The 18,487-nt window shown below is 52.3% G+C and overlaps 1 protein-coding gene across 4 annotated transcripts; it reads left to right on the top strand.

Annotated features, from left to right (window-relative positions):
* Positions 1-2,304: 2,304 nt before the first annotated feature.
* Positions 2,305-14,338, top strand: MAVS (mitochondrial antiviral signaling protein). 4 transcript variants are annotated; one of them, XM_058685000.1, is made up of 7 exons: positions 2,305-2,408; positions 5,819-6,004; positions 7,148-7,322; positions 8,519-8,694; positions 9,393-9,549; positions 11,326-11,834; positions 12,749-14,338. In XM_058685000.1, exons 2-7 carry the CDS (start codon positions 5,888-5,890, stop codon positions 13,184-13,186), a joined length of 1,572 nt encoding a protein of 523 aa, XP_058540983.1. In that variant the 5' UTR covers positions 2,305-2,408; positions 5,819-5,887; the 3' UTR covers positions 13,187-14,338. The 4 variants fall into 4 exon arrangements, with proteins under 4 accessions (XP_058540983.1, XP_058540986.1, XP_058540984.1 ...); XM_058685003.1 differs by having other exon boundaries at positions 2,391-2,408; positions 5,857-6,004; XM_058685001.1 differs by lacking the exon at positions 2,305-2,408 and adding an exon at positions 2,418-4,856 and having other exon boundaries at positions 5,857-6,004.
* The last annotated feature ends 4,149 nt before the right edge of the window (positions 14,339-18,487 follow it).

Here is an 18,487-nt window from a genome sequence, read left to right as displayed (position 1 = left end):
ACTTCCCAGCCTCCAGAACTGAGACATAAATGTTTGTTGTGAGCCATCCGGTGTATGGTATTTTTGTTATAGCAGCCCAAAGGACTAAGATAATACCTCATTGTGTTTTTGAGGAAGCTGTATTTTTTTTTTTTTTTAATGTCCTGGGATGTCCAGACAAATGTAGAGACAGGGATGCAACTGCATTTGGAAGCCAGTCACCACACTTCCAATGTTGTTCCTGCAAGAATTAGATATGAGATCATGGATTTGGAGTCGGTAGCAGGCAGGTGTAATTCTTGAACCAATCGACATTCATTCTGCCTTGGCTAAACAAAGCAGAGCTGGCTTTATTACAGTTAGTTGAGTTCAGATGTGACATTAACAACATTTTTGTAAATGCTGAATGTTGTGAAATATCCCAATAAAGTAATAAAATCTCATCTGAAAGTGTTCAGGCATTTTCCCGTGATCTAGTTTGGGAGGACTGGCTTTGGAGACAGGTATGTACGCAGGCATTTCCGTGTGATCTCGGCCAAACCTCTTAACTCCTCAGTTGTCATTCTTTCATTTTCAAGTTGTAGTATAAAGCGTAACAATCCTAAGTGTACAGCTGATGAAGTTTTGTATATGCACAAACCCATGTACCCACCACTCACATCAAGATACAGAAGTTTCCATCCCCTGCAAGGGTTCCCATGTACCCCACCACAGAAGTAACCAGTGAATGATTTCTATTTATGTAGATGAGATTTGCCTGTTTTTGAACCTTGCTTTACCTTGCAACTGGAGGAACAGATAGCATGTACTCTTTGTGCTTAGTTAGCCATGGTGCCCATTTATCCTGGTGAGATTCATCCATGTTATGTGTATTAACCGATTGCTCTTTTTCACTGCTGTATACTCTTCCATAATGTGAGCACACCACAGTTTGTTTCCTCATTCTCCTGCTGATGGACCTTTGGGTTGTTTTCAGAGTTTGCCTATTGTGAACAAAACCACTAGGAACATTAGCTATTGTGCATGTTTTTAAATTTTTTTATTTTTTTATGTTTATTTTTTTTTTTTATTTTTATTTTTTTCCAACGTTTTTTAATTTATTTTTGGGACAGAGAGAGACAGAGCACGAACGGGGGAGGGGCAGAGAGAGAGGGAGACACAGAATCGGAAACAGGCTCCAGGCTCCGAGCCATCAGCCCAGAGCCTGACGCGGGGCTCGAACTCACGGACCGCGAGATCGTGACCTGGCTGAAGTCGGACGCTTAACCGACTGCGCCACCCAGGCGCCCCTTTTTATGTTTATTTTTGAGAGAGAGAGGGACAGAGTATGAACAAGGGAAGGGCAGAGAGAGAGGGAGACACAGAATCTGAAGCAGGCTCCAGGCTCTGAGCTGTCAACACAGAGCCGGGTGGGGGGCTCAAACCCACAAACTATGAGATCATTATCATGACTGGAGCCAAGTCGGATGCTCAACCTACTGAGCCACCCAGGTGTCCTATATTGTGCATGGTTTTAGATGGACACACAGCCGGGAGTGGTGGCTGGGTGATAGGGTTGGCATGTTTCACTTTAGTAAGAACTGCCAAACATTTTCTGAAATCTTTTAATCGCTCTTTAAAACAGGAAAAATAAATCTCTGCCCGGTTATTGTGAGAGTATTTAGTGGACTCTTAAGGTATAAGGCTTCAAGCCTGTACCTGGAGCACAGTGGGGGCTCAATAATTGCTGGCCTCTACCGGAAGCAGAGGAAGGGTCAGGCAGTTGGCGAGCACTGTGGGGAGGTACCTGCCCTAGACCCTTGGGCAGAGGCCTTTCCCACACAGCAGTCAAGAACCACACCCAGAAGGCTGGGCAAGCCAACAGTGGCGCCCCTGCCCTGCTCCCACCTACCCAGCCTCCGTCCACCGTGATCCTGCTTCCTCAGGCCCAGCATTGGCGTCGCGCCTGTGCGAACTTTGGTGTCATCCGATATTTATTGAGCACTAACTGTGTGCCAGGCCCTGGGCGCCCAGGTGCAAACGACATAAAGACCTTCACTCCTCAAATTACTGGGCAGGAGGAGTAGGAAGAACGGGGACCACTGACTCCGAGCTCAGCCATCCACTTGGATTCTAGCCAGACTCTGGATTTCTCCTAGAAGTTGCCCGAGACAAACACAGAAAGAAAAAAATTTTATCTTTTGCGCCCCAGCAGGAACCTAGGTCGGTCCGGTGCACCTGTCCGGCAAGTCCAGGCCCCCAAGCCAAGGCCAAGCACCCACCCCCGCCGCCCGGGGGCTCGGGGTGGCCGCGAAGCCCCGCCCCGCCGTTGGCCAATGGCCGCGCGGTCCCGCCCCTCCCCACCCTCCCCCACCCTCCCCCTCCCCTGTAGGGGAGGGTTCCGGACTGTCCCGGGAGGTCGGCCTGTCGGCGTGTGGTGGCAACCCGAGGTAAGGTAGCCTCCCCGGGCGCTCGGTCCCGTCGGCTCAGGACGCGCGGACGCCTCCCCGGAAGGTGGCCAGCGGCGGCAGAAGCCGAGTGGGACTCGAAGTGCGCCCGGGCGTACGGGGTCTGGGGCGCACGGGGTTCCGGGGACAGGACTGGCCGCGCGGGTCCGGGGAAGGGCTGGTCCTAAGGGCACACGCGGTTCGCGGCAGCGAGGGCTCCACGAGCCTCAGCCAGCACCCGGGGTGGCTCCGGGCGTCTGCTGGCACTGGAGGGGAGGTTGGGCCGGAAGGAGGCAGGCACAGGCAGCTGAGGTCCTCCAGCCGCACCGGCAGGCCGAGGGTGACCCTGGGACGAGGCCTAGCCTGGATGGGCCAACCTCCCGGAGCCGCGGCCGCGCCTAGGGGCCAGGGCCGCCGCCCTCCCCGAGATCTTTACCGTTCTCGGTGATGATACCTGCTCAGAACAGCCTCTCATCCTCCGCGGGCCTGGTCCCATCCAGGAATCCTAGCCAAAGCAGTGAGGCCTCGCCCCTCTGGGCCCGAAGATTATTTCTTTCCGGGACGCACTCAGAGCCTCCGAGGCTGTCGGGTAGGAAATTCTCCTTGCAACGTTGGTCCGCCCTTCTTCTCTGAGACCACAAGGAGGTGCTAGGAAAACATTGAAAAAACAAAACAAAACAACCCCCCACAACAACACAACAAACAACCACGTTCTCCTGCACGCTGTGGAGCCTCAATAACTTCTAGAAGGATAGTCAGTTACCTGAGAACCGTGACTGCTGTAGAGGGCAGGTTAGAATGCTCTCAGCCTTGTCGGAACGATGTCCATTTCGCACAAGACAAGGACTAAATGTTGCAGTCTCCCAGGGGCACCCTCACCCAGCGACCCCCCCTCACCCAGACAGTGGCCTTGGTCCCTCTAGTACTGTGAGTCTCACTTGCTGCAGCTGCCCCCATGTTCTGCAAGATGCATGGTGAGCTGCAAGGAGGCAACAAGTCCTGGGTTCAAATCCTGTCAGGATCACGGGTCTGCTTGTGCAACCTGGCATCATTTCTCCTCTCCTAAATGAAAGAAACCCAGGAGGTGCCTGCCTAAGTGGACCATCAGTACGTGAACAAATGTGGTCTTCCTTTCTTTTTGGTTGGAGCATGTTATATTTCCATACTCCCCTGACTGTGTTACTAAGGGCTGAGGCTCAGGTGCAGAAGAATGTGTTACCTGATTCTATCCTGGTACCTCCCTGGATGCCATGGGAAAGAAGGAGAAAAGGGTCATTTAGTCACCATAGAGTTGTTCTTTGCTCATCTCCTGAAGGCTCAGAGGACTCCCACCCCACCACCTCCTTGATCCTCTTGACCTCTGTCATTAACACTTGCCCCACCAGGAATGTAGCACCTGGTGGCTGACGAAGGGAGGCAGGCAACATGAGGCTCTGAGGCCGGTAGACAGGACTGTCGCCCCATTTCCCATGTGGTGAGGGACTGGCAGCTCAGCTGTGCTCTGCAGCACTGCCTCCTAGAGTCCCACCCAAGACTGGCACCACCTGGCCCTCCCTTTTCTGATCCCTTCCTTCCCAGAAAATCCACTTGGACATCTAGTAGCCTCTTAAGCTTTTTCAGAATGGATCTTTGGAGTCCTCTCTGTGCCACAACTTGCCCACCAGATTTTCTGGCTTGGAAAATGGCACCATCCATGCACCTAGTGCCTGAGGAATCACCTTGATTCTTCTCCCTTCTTCACTTCCCACATGCACAACACACTAGGAATCCAGCCACCTCTCACCACCTCCATGGTTGGCATTCTGGCCATACCCTTCACGTGGCTCCCTGCTTTAGCCTCCTGATTTGTCTTCTTGCTTCCATCCTGGTCCCTCCACAGTCTAGCTCCTCACAACTACCAGGGAGGTCTTTAACATAAGTCAAATCCTCTCCCTTCCTTGCTCAGAAGCCTCCTATGGCTCCCCATTTCACTCTAGAGAGAAAAAAGTAAACCCAAAACTCAAAGTCTTTTCCTGCAACGCCCCCATAAGCCACCACTCCCAACCTCCTTGACCTTGATCTCAGCCCCTCCCCTAGTTTTTTAAACCTGGACCACCGGGAACTGATTTCTGTTCTTTAAACATGCCAAGCTTGTTTCCACCTGAGGACTTCTAATTTGCTGTGCCCTCTGCCCAAAACACTGATCTCACAGTCCAGAATGGCTCATCTCAAATGTCATTAATCCAGAAAGACTTCCTGACCAACTCTGCCTAGGCAGCATGCCCTTCTACAGGAGTTCTGTCTTCTTATCCTGCTTTATTTTCTTTATAACCTTGATTATTGTTTGGAATATTTATTTATATATATACTTACTGATTTGTCATCTGTCCCACCTCAATAGAATATAAATTGGATGATGGCAGAGATCTTATCCCTCTTACTCCCTACAGCTCTCCCTGAGGGGGGAAGCAGGTAAGAAATTTGCAGACAGCGCCATCTATAATTGCAAATTGTGGTAAGTGCTACTTAAGGCAATTGCTTGTAATTGAGGCGCTTGTAAACGTCAAGTTTACTAGGTTGAACTATTGTGTTGTCAAAATAAGCTCTCTGAGCCATTTTAGGGGTGAAGACAAGCCTGGAAAAGACTGGTAATTTGCCCCAGATCACACATAGTGATTGGAACTCAGCCTCCTACCCTAAGAACATGTATGTGGCAAGCTTTAATGGTGGGCCTGCAATCATGTTCTGGAAAGAAACTGATCCTGGAGCCTGATAATTTTCCACTAACTAGCAAGCCCTTATTCTTGGTACTTCATTTTCTTCACCTTTAAAGTAGGATGATCTTATTATTATCCTTTTGGGCTTTTTCCCCCCCTAGTACGCCCCAAAGAAGTAGGACTTCTTGCTTTCAGCAACGAGGGGCACATACAGACCTTTGGACAATGGCAAGGAGTCAGAACTCTCTGCAATACCAACCAACCTACAAGACAGAAATGGGACCTACATCTTCTGGATCTTATTTCTTTTGTTCATCAATTCATTTTTTATTTTTTGAGGGCCTCTGGACTTGGGCAGTAATAGAATTGGATGATTAAAGAAAGAAGCAAGGGGCGCCTGGGTGGCGCAGTCGGTTAAGCGTCCGACTTCAGCCAGGTCACGATCTCGCGGTCCGTGAGTTCGAGCCCCGCGTCAGGCTCTGGGCTGATGGCTCGGAGCCTGGAGCCTGTTTCCGATTCTGTGTCTCCCTCTCTCTCTGCCCCTCCCCCGTTCATGCTCTGTCTCTCTCTGTCCCAAAAATAAATAAAAAATGTTGAAAAAAAAAATTTTAAAGAAAGAAGCAAAACATTCCAAAGAGTTGAGAAAGAAAGAAGTACTTGCCTTTTGTCCGATCCCACTCCCAACTCTGTTGCCATATGTGGTGTGTTTTCTTCCAGTCTTTTTTCCCCTCTCAGCCCATCCTTTTTTGGGCCAGTGCCCTCTGTCACTTCAGAACCTGGACAGCGATGACGTTTGCTGAGGACAAGACTTACGAGTATATCCGCTACCATTACAGCAATTTTGGTCATATTCATGTTCTGGAGATTCTGCCTTATCTGTCCTGCCTCACAATAAGTGACCAGGTGAGCTGGGGCATGACAGCCAGCCACTGACTTGGGGCAGGCTGGGGGTTCAGAGCTTCACCCAAAGCCAGGGCCAACTCCTTCCTTCTTGGTTATTGTCTGCATCCTGCTTCCTGACCTTGACGCTTCTCTAACTTGCTGAATCAAGTGTGGGTCAGGATGGCCTTTCCAACATGGCTGAGCGCCCTCTCGTGTCCATTTGGTGTAGTGCTAAAATATATGGTGCCAGCTGCCTGAGATTTCTGGGCTTCAATCCCCGTTCTGCTTCCGCGGGAACCTTCCTTTTCTTCGGTCTGTCTTGTCATTACTCCTCCTCAGTGTTGACTCCGTTCTCCTTGTCATGGAGCTCTGTTCTGGCAGGGAGTCCAGGTCTCAGTTTTGAGAGTTCATGGGAGCCAGACCACCCTCATCTGTTAGAACTGGCTGTGGCCCCAAGTGAAGCGGGGCCAGCCGCCTCCCAGTTTCAGCTGCTCCCAGATGGCCCGGGCCCTCTGCTGCCTCAACGCGGCTGAGGTGGCAGTGGTGAGGTGGCCGTGGCGGTGGAGAAGGCCTGTGGCTGACAAGGTCTGCCCCTGCCCTCCTGCCTTGCATTCGGGGGCTTGTGGGGATGTCTTGTGACCAGTTCTGCAGTAAATGTTTTCTGTGGCTTTTCGTTTCTGCTGTCTGGTTGCTTGTCTGAATGTGGGAATTCAGTCTGTATGTGAGATTTAAAACCTTTGCCGCCCCGAGATTCCCCATCTTCCTGATTCTTAGGTCAGCTGCCTCTCTTCTCCTTTTGCCTCCTTTCATCTCCTGTTCCCTATGCACCCTTTTCCTCCTCTGCTAATCCAAACCCTTTCTTTTTGCTTTGGGGGCTGCATAAACTGAGGAACTGCCAGGTTCCTCACCAGTAGAGTAGGGGTAATGGCATTAAGATAATTCACACACAGCCCTGAGCTCAGAGCGTGGCACACACTAAAAGCCTACTTCCTGGAAGCTGGCTTTACACTTGGGCCCAGACACTGGCCTTGTCCTGGGCTCTGACCTGGTTTCGCATGGCTGCCACACTCTTGTGGCTACTTGGTGTCTCTCTCTGCAGCTGTCCCCGAGTGGGGAAGGGTCCAGGGCCACCTGGCTTGAACAGGGCATCTGGCTGTGTTCCAGGACCGACTGCGGGCCTACTACCAGCTCTGGGGGAACCAGGGCACCCTCTGGGAGCTCTTCAACAGCCTTCGGCGGCGGACTGGCTGGGTGGAATCCTTCATCAAGGCCCTGAGGATCTGTGAGCTGGCTGGTCTTGCTGACGAAGTGGCCTCTGTCTACCAGAGCAACCTGCCCGGTGAGCTTCTTGCCCTGGCCCTCCTCATGGAATCCCTGTCGTTCCCCTGGCCTCTACTCTGTCTGTCCCCTCACCCCTGTACCTCCTGCCTTCCACTGTCCCCTTCCCTCCCATCACTCCTGGGCAGTGGACAAACCTGGGTGTCAATCCCAGCTTAGCCTCTTGTTAGTCATGTCCCTTTGGTGAAGTGCCTTAATTTCCCTAAGCCTCAGCCTACAGGCCATTCTCTGTAAAATGGGGTTAATGGCCAGACATCTACGTCATAGGGCTGTGGTGGATACCATGGGACAGTGGGTGGCGTATTGAGTGCTTAGCTGGGACTGGGTGCCTCCCGTGTGCTCAGCAAGTGGGCCTTCTAATTTGTGTGGCTGTGACATTTGCCTCCCATTCCTTTCCCACTTCCTGTCTTCTCCCTCAGTTCAGCTTCCCTCTCTCCATTCCTCTCTTCTCTTCCTCCGCTTCATGTCTCCTCTTTCTCCCTCATGGGTTCCTTCTTCCTTTCCCTCATCTCTTCCTCTCCCCCTAGCATCCCCTGGAGCCTTCTAGGTCCCCCACTCCAGCTGCCCAGTTACTCCTCAGCTCCCTTTCAATGCTCCCTGCCAGGTTGAGTGCCTGGAGGGATCTGGTCAGGTCAGGTCTGAGGGGACAAGACAGGAAGAAAACTCAAGCCAGCCCTATGTATGTTTTAGACTAGAGACGACTCCTGAGACACTGCTCAGATTTAAAGCCTTAGAACAGCCCTACTCCCCCCCTCCCCCCGCCATTTGCTTTCTTTTTTTCCTCCCTTCTTTCTGAGGAAACAGCATCAGGTCAGGGGTTAGTTAGGGGTGACAACCGCCTACAAGGAGGAGAAGAAAGCCACTGGGTTCCAGAGTGCTGAGGGACAGAGAAGTGGTGACTGCTGACCCAGTCTGGGTTGTGAGAGGCCTGTGAGGTGCCCCGCATGCTCCCCACCCCCATTCCCTTCTCTTCTACCCTTCCACTCCTTCTACCTCTTCTTGTCTTTGTCCTCCCTACCTCCTCTCTCCTTCCTGCCTCCCACTCAGTGAATCTTGTCTCTTCTAAGGAGTACATCCCTTTTGGAGCTGTGGGGGGCCTATAGTCATGGCTCTGGGGGTCCAGGAGCATCCAGGCCTCTCCTGTCACTAGGAGTTCCTCTGACTCCTCCTTGACATCACTGTATCTTTGTCTTCCAGGGGTCCCGAAGAACTGCCCCCCAGCCCCACTGGAGCCACAGTTAGCTCCTGCTGAGGTTCCAGGGCCCTCCACACCTGCCGTGGCCCCCAGCACCCCCCACAACGGCTACAGAGAGGAGGAGCCAAGTTTCCCCATGCCTGTCCAGGACACTCGGCCGCCAGAGTCCCTAGGAGAGGTGTGTTCTCACGCCTAGTCTGGACCCCTGCTTTTGTGTTCCTGTCTGCCCAGCCTCTAGAAGCTCTCTTCTGCCCCCACCACAAGTCATGCCTAACCTCTGCTCAGAACCTAAGGGCTCCCCCAATGGAGATATGCCCCAAACCAGCTCTCAGACTGCTGACTAGGGCTTCACCCTATGGCAACCCCCAACCCTCTTATCAACCAGCTGTGAGGTCATAGTTTGGAGGTCTTTGAAGTGGTCCATGTGAGATGTTGAGCTGGGTCAAAGGACTGGAGAATGACCACTGGAGGAGTACTGGGGAAGGAGGAGGTGATGGGGTAGAGGGTAGATGGAGTAATTATTGCCAGTAAAGTCAAGTTCAGGGCAAAAATTACTGATTCTATTGAGATGTGATGGGCAGGCAGCAGGGTGTTCAGGAGACACCAGATCATGGACTGGAAGCCCAAGAAAGGGGTCTGTGCAGTAGCCTCAGAGAGGGAGACATTTGATAGGGCCAGGCAGATGAATAGAGACTCCCCATGGGATGGTGTGTGTTCTCTGTAAGGTACGTTCCCGTGGACAGAGGGTCTGGCAATGATCAAAGCCGGGGCGAGGGGCTTCCCTGGTTTCTGTGCTCCATGGCACAGGCTGAGGCCGGTGGGAGATGCCTGCTCCTGGGAGAAGCAGCTGCCTCATTTCCATTTTCCCTCTTGCAGAGTTCAAAGAAAGTCCCACAGACACCCAGTTCTGGGACTGTCCTGAGGAGGCCAGCTGGCCCCCTGGAGCCCTCCTCTGACATGGCAGCCCTCAGCCCTCTGACCTCCAGTGGGAGTCAGGAGCAGGACACAGAACCAGGCAGTGCCCACATAGCAGGTACGTATGTGACCTGGAGCCATAGGACCTCTCGGACCTCCCAGAGGGTAAAGACTAGAGTTGCCCCTCTGGCTTCCTTGGACAGGAGGCGAGGGTGGGAGTAAAGGGAGTTTACTTCAGGAGCAACCCAATTCCTTGAGGGTGTATTAGTATTTTCTATGTAACAACCCATTCCAACATTTAGTAGCCTAAAATAGGACTATTTAGCTCGTGATTCTGTGGGTCAGCAATTTGGGCTGGCTCAGGGTAGTTGTTGGGATCTTGGCTGGATTCCCTCTTGCGTACACACCCGTGTACGCACTGCTTACTTACGCCTGTTGGCGGGGGAGGGGGGAGCACCTTGGTTCTCTTCAGTGAGTCCTCATCTTTCACCAGACAAGTCTGTTTCCTGGCAGCTGAGCAGAATTCTGAGAGAGCAGACTCCTGGGGCAAAGGCTCAAAACTGGCAGTCTTCCCTCCTGCCTCGTTCTGTGGCCCAAACAAGTCCCGGGGCCAGCCCAGAGTCAAGGAGTAGGGAACAGACTCTGTCTCTAGATGAGAGGACTGACAGTCACATTGCAGAGGATGTGGATACAGGCAGGGGAAGAGCATTAGGGCCATTTGTGGATTCTGCTGAGGGGACCCTGTGGGGTTCACCAGGACCTGGAGGACAGTGTGGAAGAGCTGGGCTACTTATTGGCAGGGGCCCTTAGAGCCCTTAGGTGCTTCCCTACCCCTAGTGGGGCTCTAGCTCCCAATGAATCACTAAAACTTCTCAGCCCCAGAGGAAGTATGATTTTCATCAGTTAAGGGCCTGGGCCCCAAAACCAGATCTCAGTTCCCACCCTCGGGAATATAGAGCTGTCCACTCTGACTTCCCAGGATGGCATCTCTCTGCTCTGTTGTTTCCTAAACTGTATGCCATGTAAAACTATAGCCTGACCAGCCTTTGGTGCCCCTGGGACAGCCACAAGGCACCTGAACAGTTAAAGGCTCCAAGAAGCCATCTTAGTGCCCTCCACTCCTTTCACCCCAGAACTCTTCCCCAAGCACCCATTTATACTTTGCAATGTCAGCTTGCCATGGGACACCTTTCAGGAAATGCTGCTGTGGACCAGGGAGGCAGAGGGCACTTAGATTTCAATACATGCGTGGATACAGGTCCCACGAGGTTCTGTGGTGTCAGATTTTGGTGGGGGTGGGGTGGTACATCAGAATTACTTCTGGCCTTTGTCAGCCATAGGGTCTGGCACGTGTATTCTCAGAGTACCACGGGGGATCTGGATATAAATGCCTATATGGACTGTTACCACCTGCTGAGCCATCGTGCTGCCCTTTGCTGTGATCCAGGGTGGCTCCTACTGGTGGGGGAGGGGAAGGTGGCAGAGGGAGGAGCATCCAGAATTCCACCAAGCTAATGAGCAGACACAGGAGGAAAGGGGGGTGTCCCAGGCAGGAGAAGAAAGAGGAGAGGATAATTAATGATCTTCAAGCTCCTAGATGCTGTAAAGGGGAGGAACCATTTCATTCTTATGAGAGAACAGACTTGACTTTAGGTCAAGGACTAAGGCTAGATAGGGCTGAGGATACTCCTGTAGCTGTTGGACCTCGGGGCCTGGGAGCAATGACCAAAGGGACTGTGGAGACTCCATGGGAGGATGTTGGGGGGCCTGGGTGCAGTAGGGACTTGAGCTGGGGAACTGAGACCCTTGTTCAGCTCTCTGATCCCAGGTGACTGTGCTTTTAGGGTAACAGTCCTGTGGGTTTGTGTTTTCCCTTTTATTTTACCACCTGCAGGCATGGCCTCCAGCCTCACATCACCCCGTGGGCCTGTGTCTCCATCTGTCTCCTTCCAGCCACTGACCCGTTCCATCCCCAGGGCAAGCCGCTTGCCAGGACCCTCAGTATCAGCTCCGCCTACTGGCATCTCCTCCTCTTCACCTGGCTTGGCCTCTTCAGGGGGTGCTGGTGACCATGGTGAGGCTACCATCTGCCCTGGGGCCGGGGTGTTGGCCAGCTCATTGACCACCAGCATGGCACCCTCCAAAGTGCCTACCAACTCAGCATTTGATAGAACGATGCCTTCCAAGTTGCCTGCCAGCTCGAAACCCTCTGGTACAATGTCTACTAATGTGCTCACTAGTCTACCACCATCCAAACTGCCTATCAACTCCACACGTGCTGGCACAGTGGCACCCAAGGTGCCTACTGGCTTGGTGCCTGACCACAGGATGTCCACAAGCACAGCGCCCAGCAAGGTGCCTGCCAACACAGTGCCCCCCGTCAGGAGCAGCATATCCTCAGGGGTGAGTCTTTGCCCTTCTACCAGTGATCCAGGCTTTCCCCCCGAGCCCTATCCTTGGACCCTTTCCAGTCTCCATTCTGTCTCCAGCCTGGGCTGTGCCAGGGCTTCTTTTCAAGGGTAGAGGGATAGCTGAGATCCAGCCTCTTCTGGACCCCACACCAAATCCTTTAGAGTACTAATAATCATTAGAGCTCTTGAGTGTGGATTCCTAGGAGGGGTGGGTGTGGCGGCCATCCCCACTGGTCATGTGCATCAACCCGTTTAGAGCTCAAAGCCGTATATTAGGCCTAGCAGCACCATTTTGCAGATGAGGGAACTGTGAGGGATAGAGCTGGATGGCCTGTCTGCCTCAATGTCTTGCTCTTCACCCCCAGGATATCCAGTCTGCTTCTCCATTATCAGGGCTTTGTAGATAGCAGTCTCAGCCTGAGACAGCCACACTGACCCAACGGCCCCTCACAGCTGCCCCTTCTGGGCCAGCACATCTAGTCCTGCTCCTGTTGTCTGCCTGGAAGAACCAAGTCCAAGGGACCTGTTAGGCACATGGCCAGGCCTCTGACCCTGTGGCTGCTCCATGGCCTCAGCCCTGGCAGAATGTTGAAGTAGGATGGGGCCACAACTGCCAAGGGCTCTAGGAGGGCGGGGGTGAGCTCACAAGCAGGCCAGTGAGTAGGGAGAGGGGTACCTTGGAGAAAGTTATCACTGATACCACTGCAGAGGCTTGGACACCTCCTCTCTCAGTGCCCTCCTGCACCATCATTGGGTTGAGTCTCCAAGAGAGGGTGGCTTCCTCCCATACTGTGGGCTGGGAATTGGAGGGTTGAGATGCTGGTTCATGTATTGGCTGGGAATGGGGCCACCCATTTGGGTGTCCGGCCATCCCCAGTCCCTTCCAGCCCTTCCTTTCTTTCTCAGGAGACTCCTCCAGTGGCTCCAGAGCCCACAGGCACCTCCACCAGAGACAGCTTGCCCAAGCCAGACCACAACTCTGCCACCTGGGGCTCCGAGTTGGAGCTGAGCAAGCCTGGCCGGCTGGTCTCCCACATGGACAGTGAGCCGTTCTCAGGCTGCTCTGCGGACCTGGCCCTCAGCTGCAGCAAGTCCTTGGGCGCAGGGCCTGACAATGCCCCAGAGGAGAATGAGTACCAGTCAGTGGATTCCATTAGGATCCAAGTGGCCCAGGATCCCAGCATTGACCTGGTAGAGGGTAGTCCCGGGCCTCCTGCTGCCCCACAGCCCTCAGTCAAGGACAAGTTTGTCCCGGCCAGATTCTATGCTCCATGGCTTGGGGCAGCTGCAGCTGGGGCTCTCTTCGCCATGCTCTTGGCTGTGCTGTATAGGCGGCGCCTGTGAAGCCCCTAGGGCCTCCCTGTCCTGAGTCTGCTCCCTTCCCTGCAGGACATCTAGCCCAAGCACGGACTGTGCTATCTCCCCGTCTTGTCCCTTTCATGGGGCTCGTGGAGCCTGGGCCTGAGGAGAGCCGGGGTGGGTGGGTGGGGGGGGGAGGGAATTGAGTGCAGACCAGATTTCTGTCCCAGCCCATGCCTTCCCCATGTACTCCAGACCTCACACACCCCACAATCTGGGCTGTGGCCTTTATTCTCTGGAGGAGGTGAGGTACCCCCATCCAGACCCTGTCTGCTCAAGTCCACAGATGAGGTGGTGCTGCTAGATCATGCAGGGGGTCAGAACCCCCCACCACCCCCCATCCTGCCCTGGTGCCTGGTGGCCAGCAGATGTGCAGGGTGGGGGATCCCACAGGACCTTGCTCCAGACCCTAAAAGCCCCAGGAACGTAAGGGTGATCCATTTCCAGGGACCTGGCTGCTTGAGGTCCCTCAAGAAGCGAGGGAAGTCCAGAGGTTCCCCTGGACCCCTAGGGAACCTAAGGCAGCTGCTAGGCCTGAGGACTGTCTCTGAAGCCCCTCTCCAGTCTCCTCACCCCCATTTTCCCTTTCCCTCCCTCTGGTCTCTGTGGTCTTTAGCTTGGTGGTGGTGGGGAGGGGGGTTTGGGAAGGAGAGACCTGCCAGGGTAAGCTCAGGCCAAGGTTTGGATTTCAGTTCCACCCCTTCCTGGGCTGTGTGGCCTTGACAAGATGATCAGACTTCTCTGGTCTTGCTTCCCCACATGGCCAGTGAGTATCATGGCTCATTTCCACTGGGCTCTTCTGAGATTGAAGCACACAAGTGTTTGTCAAGTGCCTGCCTTCCCCAGAGTAGGTGACTGCTGATAGCTGCCCCTACCTCTCCCCTGCCAAGCCTGGTAGACATGAGGGTATAAGAGGCAGAATACCCAGTGGGTAAGGGTGCAACTCTGTAGTTTGGGGTGGCCTGGGCCTGTACCCCACTCGAACTTTCACTCACTCTGTGCTCTGTCACTGTGCTCTCTATTAACCTCTCTGTGCCTCAGTTTCCTCAGCTGTAAAATGAGGATGAATAGTAAAATTTTATATGTGTATAAATATCTCCTAGTGTGATGAGGATTAAATGAGTTTATCTATATGAATCTTAGAATGGTTCCTGGCATTTATTAAGTGTTGGATACATGGTGCTGTAAATGTGGAGGGGTTGGAGTGATTGGCTACACCTTACGAGGCAGATCCAGACCCTGCTACCTCCCCTCACTCCCTTTATATTTGTTTCTTATTCATCTTGTGCCTTGGGGAGCGGGGAGGGAGGCATGTCTAGTGGCAAAGCAGTGCAGGGTGAGGCCTGGGGCCCCCCAGCAACCAGATGGGTTGGGGAATATCCTCATGGGTTCTTTTCAGGCAGTCATCTCTGGACAAGAAGCAGGCATAGGAGACCCAGAAGCCACTTCCATTCCTGTTCTCTGCACGAGACAGACTAGCACTCTGGGGGGACACTGGGGGTAGTAGCTGTGTACTCCCCCAAATGTCAGCTGGTAAGTCCTGTACCCTGCTTTGGCTGCTAAGGCCTTTCTTTGCACTGCCCTAGGGGGCTTCAGTGACCTCCACCTTGAATGACCTCTCCTCCCTCTGAATTTCTTTTCAACCCTCAATCCAAACCCAATAGCCTACACCCTAAAATCAGGAGAGGTCCTTACCCAAGTTGTCCGCACCACTCCCCATCACCTTTGCTCTTAACCAGCCCTCTTTTAGCCCTCCCTCATTCTCAGATACCCAGGTCAGTAAAAAATTCATGGACAGGTACTAGTTTTATTATTTTTTAAATTTTCATTCATTCATTCATTCATTCATTCATTCATTTAAAGTAATCTCTATACCCAATGTGGGGCTCCAACTCACAACCCCAAGATTAAGAGTCATATGCTCTACTGACTGAGCCAGCCAGACCCTAACCCCTGGTACTAGTTTTAATGTGTTACCCTCCCAGGATAGCTTTGGAAAAGAGTATCTCAAGAAAGTAATGTGTAGTCCCAAAGGACGTTACTTAGCTGGTGGAATTTCAAGCACAGTGACCAGCCATGTGGGAGAGACCTTTGTGTAAGGTGTATAGGAATCATTCAGGGACCTACCAGGCATTTTTCAGATTTTTAAAGATTTTTTTGAAAGATGGAGAGCACATGAGTAGGGGGGAGGGGCAGAGAGAGAGAGAGAGAGAGAGAGAGAGACAGATAGAATCTCAAGCACAGAGCCTGACATGGGGCTCAATCCCATGACCATGGGAAAATGACCTGAGCCAAAATCAAAGAGTCGGATGTTGAACTGACTGAGCCACCCAGGTGCCCCCTACCAGGTAGTTTTCAAATGATGCTGCCCAGAAGCCCTAATCCTGGCCTACGTGAAACAGCATCCCTACTTTGGCCGTTGTCAACTGAAGGCCTCTAAAATGCCAACTTGAAGCAGGGTTGGGAATTGGCCAGTGCAGTGAGGCCTGTGGCCAGGAGAGGACTTGGGATAGTTGGTAAGATATGTCAGATTTCAGGAATCCTGGGGTTTGAAGTGAGGCTTTCAGCTGCAGGAGGGTGTGTAGGAGGAGAATGACACAGGTAACTCCCACCACCATGGCCTGGACCACATGGAGGCCAGAACCCCAGGGGAGGACAGAGAACCTCTACCCTCAGTAGACTGGGAAACTTGGCACCTATACTGGGAGACTTGGTAAAGCACACTTCACCTCAGGGTGAAGGCCGGGGTGGGGCCAGAGGCTCAGTGCCATCCTGATCCGTTAGGGACTCACCACCTGTCAAAATACAATCCCTCTCTACCTTGTCTCTCCTGCTAAAACATTTCCCTCAGAACGTCTGAGCCACCATGGCTTTTTTCTCCTTGGGAAATATAGACCTTGCTTGATAATCTACTGAAGCCAGACCAAGGCCGTACCTTCCCCCTTTTCCTTGCTGGATATGCTCAGATTTAATTGGGTTTAGGGGGAATTTCTGGTCAGAGATCAAGAAGATGCCCTTTGCCCTGCCAGGCATTAGATCATTCATAGCTTCTTTTAAGAAACATTATTTCTGACGGAAAGCTTTCAAACACACAGAAATAGAATATAAGAAATGTATATAAGAAATATATATAAGAGAAAACAGAAGGAGAACCTGCCATGTGCCTACCACCCAGCTTTTTTTTTTTTAATTTTTTTTTTTTAATGTTTATTTATTTTTGAGACAGAGAGAGACAGAGCATGAACGGGGGAGGGGCAGAGAGAGAGGGAGACACAGAATTGGAAGCAGGCTCCAGGCTCTGAGCCATCAGCCCAGAGCCCGACTCGGGGCTCAGACTCACGGACCGCGAGATCGTGACCTGAGCTGAAGTCGGACCCTTAACCGACTGAGCCACCCAGGCGCCCCCACCCGGCTTTAATAATTACGGACTCATGCCATCGTTGTTCATCCCTGCCCGATTCCCCCTTTTCTGTACAGGCTCCCTTTGTAACTCAGAGTGAGGGGTTCAGAAAGCCAAGGGGCACATGTGGGTTGGGAGAATTTTGTGGTAAATGCCCTCTATTTTCTCCCAAGGCAGCATTAGGCATTCCCCTGTTGGTTTCTTGGCCATGGGTGGCATCCCATTTGAACTAGTTCAAGGAGTGAGCAGCACTGGGTTCCTGTCCTAGTGGGAGGGGACCAAAGGGGGTTCTTCCACTGACAAGCTCCTTGGAGGTGTCTGGCTACTGCTTCTGTCCCAGAGAGGCAACAGTTGGGGGTGTCCCGTGGCAGCTTGCCCATTGCACCAGGGGCCTCCTCCAGGTTCTGACAGAGCCCTTCCAGCAGGCAGAAATTACCCAACTGGGCCGGTTCAAATTCCACAGCATGTTTCCTGCTCTAATAGGAGTCTCCCAGGAATGGAGTCGGTCAGGCCTTGAGGTCACTTGCTTTCCATTGAAGGACCGTCACCAAACCGATGGCCGAGAATTGCCCCCTACCTCCCCACAGGAAAAGTAGTGTTGGCATTCCTAGTCTGATCAGTGGTGGAAGGGATTCTATAGATGAAAATCACACGCTCTCCCTGTGCTCACCTTTCTGGTCTTTTCCTTGTAGCCTAGGGCCGTGAAGTTTACACCTGGTGTTGGGCATGGTCACCCAGTATCCTTCACTCCTGCAGCTGCTGTTAATAACAACAGCAATAATAAAAAGGGCCACTGCTTACCCCGTACTTTGCTGCGTGCCAGGCGCTGGGCTAAGCACTTTAAATATATTAACTCATTTAATCCCCAAACAACCCTATAAAGGAGGTACCATTATGACCCAATGTATAGCTAGTCTGCAAGACTGGGAGGGAGGAAGGACCAGAGGAGACAGTACAAGGGAAAACTCTGACCCCTGAGCCCCCAGAGCTAGACATGTTCTACGCTCATGACCCACAGCTGATTGGATGCCTTGGAGCCGGGACCCCATTTGAAGTGAGATTTCACACCAACACATTCCTGCCCAGGGTGCCAAGATCTGCCCCATGGTGTAATAGTGTAATAATGTGCAGTATTATAATTAATAGTTTTGGAGATATTGTAACAATTGGACTATAATCGTTGTATGTGTGCTCAGGCTTAATGGCCTAAGGCTGTGTGAGGCAAAGCAGTCGGCTCGAGACTAAAATGCCAGGTCTCCAGAGGCCAGTTTGGTGTAGCATACATCGTTTATTAAAGGATTCTCCAGTGCCAGGTCTAAGGCCTAATATGAGTTAAGACCCTTGGGGCGCCTGGGTGGCTCAGTTGGTTAAGCGTCTGACTTCGGCTCAGGTCATGATCTCTCAGTTTGAGCCCCATGTCGGGCTCTGTGCTGACAGCTCAGAGCCTAGAGCCTGCTTCAGATTCTGTGTCTCCCTCTCTCTCGGCCCCTCCCCTGCTCACACTCAGTCTCTCTCTGTCCTTCAATAATAAACGTTAAAAAAATTTTTTTTTTAAAAAGACCCTTGCTTACTCTCCAGTGGTTGGGAATGGCTCACAAAATGTGGTGGAGACGAATGGGCTTTCATATCATACTTTCATGTATTTATACAATATTTTGCACCTCCTGTGTGCAGAGTATTGGGAAATGCCTTGGAGACACAGAATAACAAAGCAAAACCCCACCCTAAGGGCCCCCTTCCACCACCTATTGTTTCCAGTCCAATAGTGAGCGGTCTAAAGGGGGATGCTTGAAGCAAAGGTGGGGGTAGGGAGAAAGGACAAGTGTTGTTTTGATCAGTTATACACTATTAATAATTACAATAACTAGGGTTGCCTGGATGGCTCA

The sequence above is a fragment of the Neofelis nebulosa genome, chromosome 9 (genome assembly GCF_028018385.1).
Source record: "Neofelis nebulosa isolate mNeoNeb1 chromosome 9, mNeoNeb1.pri, whole genome shotgun sequence".
Taxonomy (NCBI): Eukaryota; Metazoa; Chordata; class Mammalia; order Carnivora; family Felidae; genus Neofelis; species Neofelis nebulosa.
This window is presented reverse-complemented; position numbering and strand designations above follow the sequence as displayed.

Coding starts and splice junctions, on each gene's coding strand:
- MAVS (XM_058685001.1), top strand. CDS start 4,798: ATGATGGCAGAGATCTTATCCCTCTTACTCCCTACAGCTCTCCCTGAG. Junction 4,857..5,856: donor CTCCCTGAGGGGGGAAGCAG/GTAAGAAATTTG, acceptor TTTTTGGGCCAG/TGCCCTCTGTCACTTCAGAA. Junction 11,835..12,748: donor GGAGCAGCATATCCTCAGGG/GTGAGTCTTTGC, acceptor TTTCTTTCTCAG/GAGACTCCTCCAGTGGCTCC.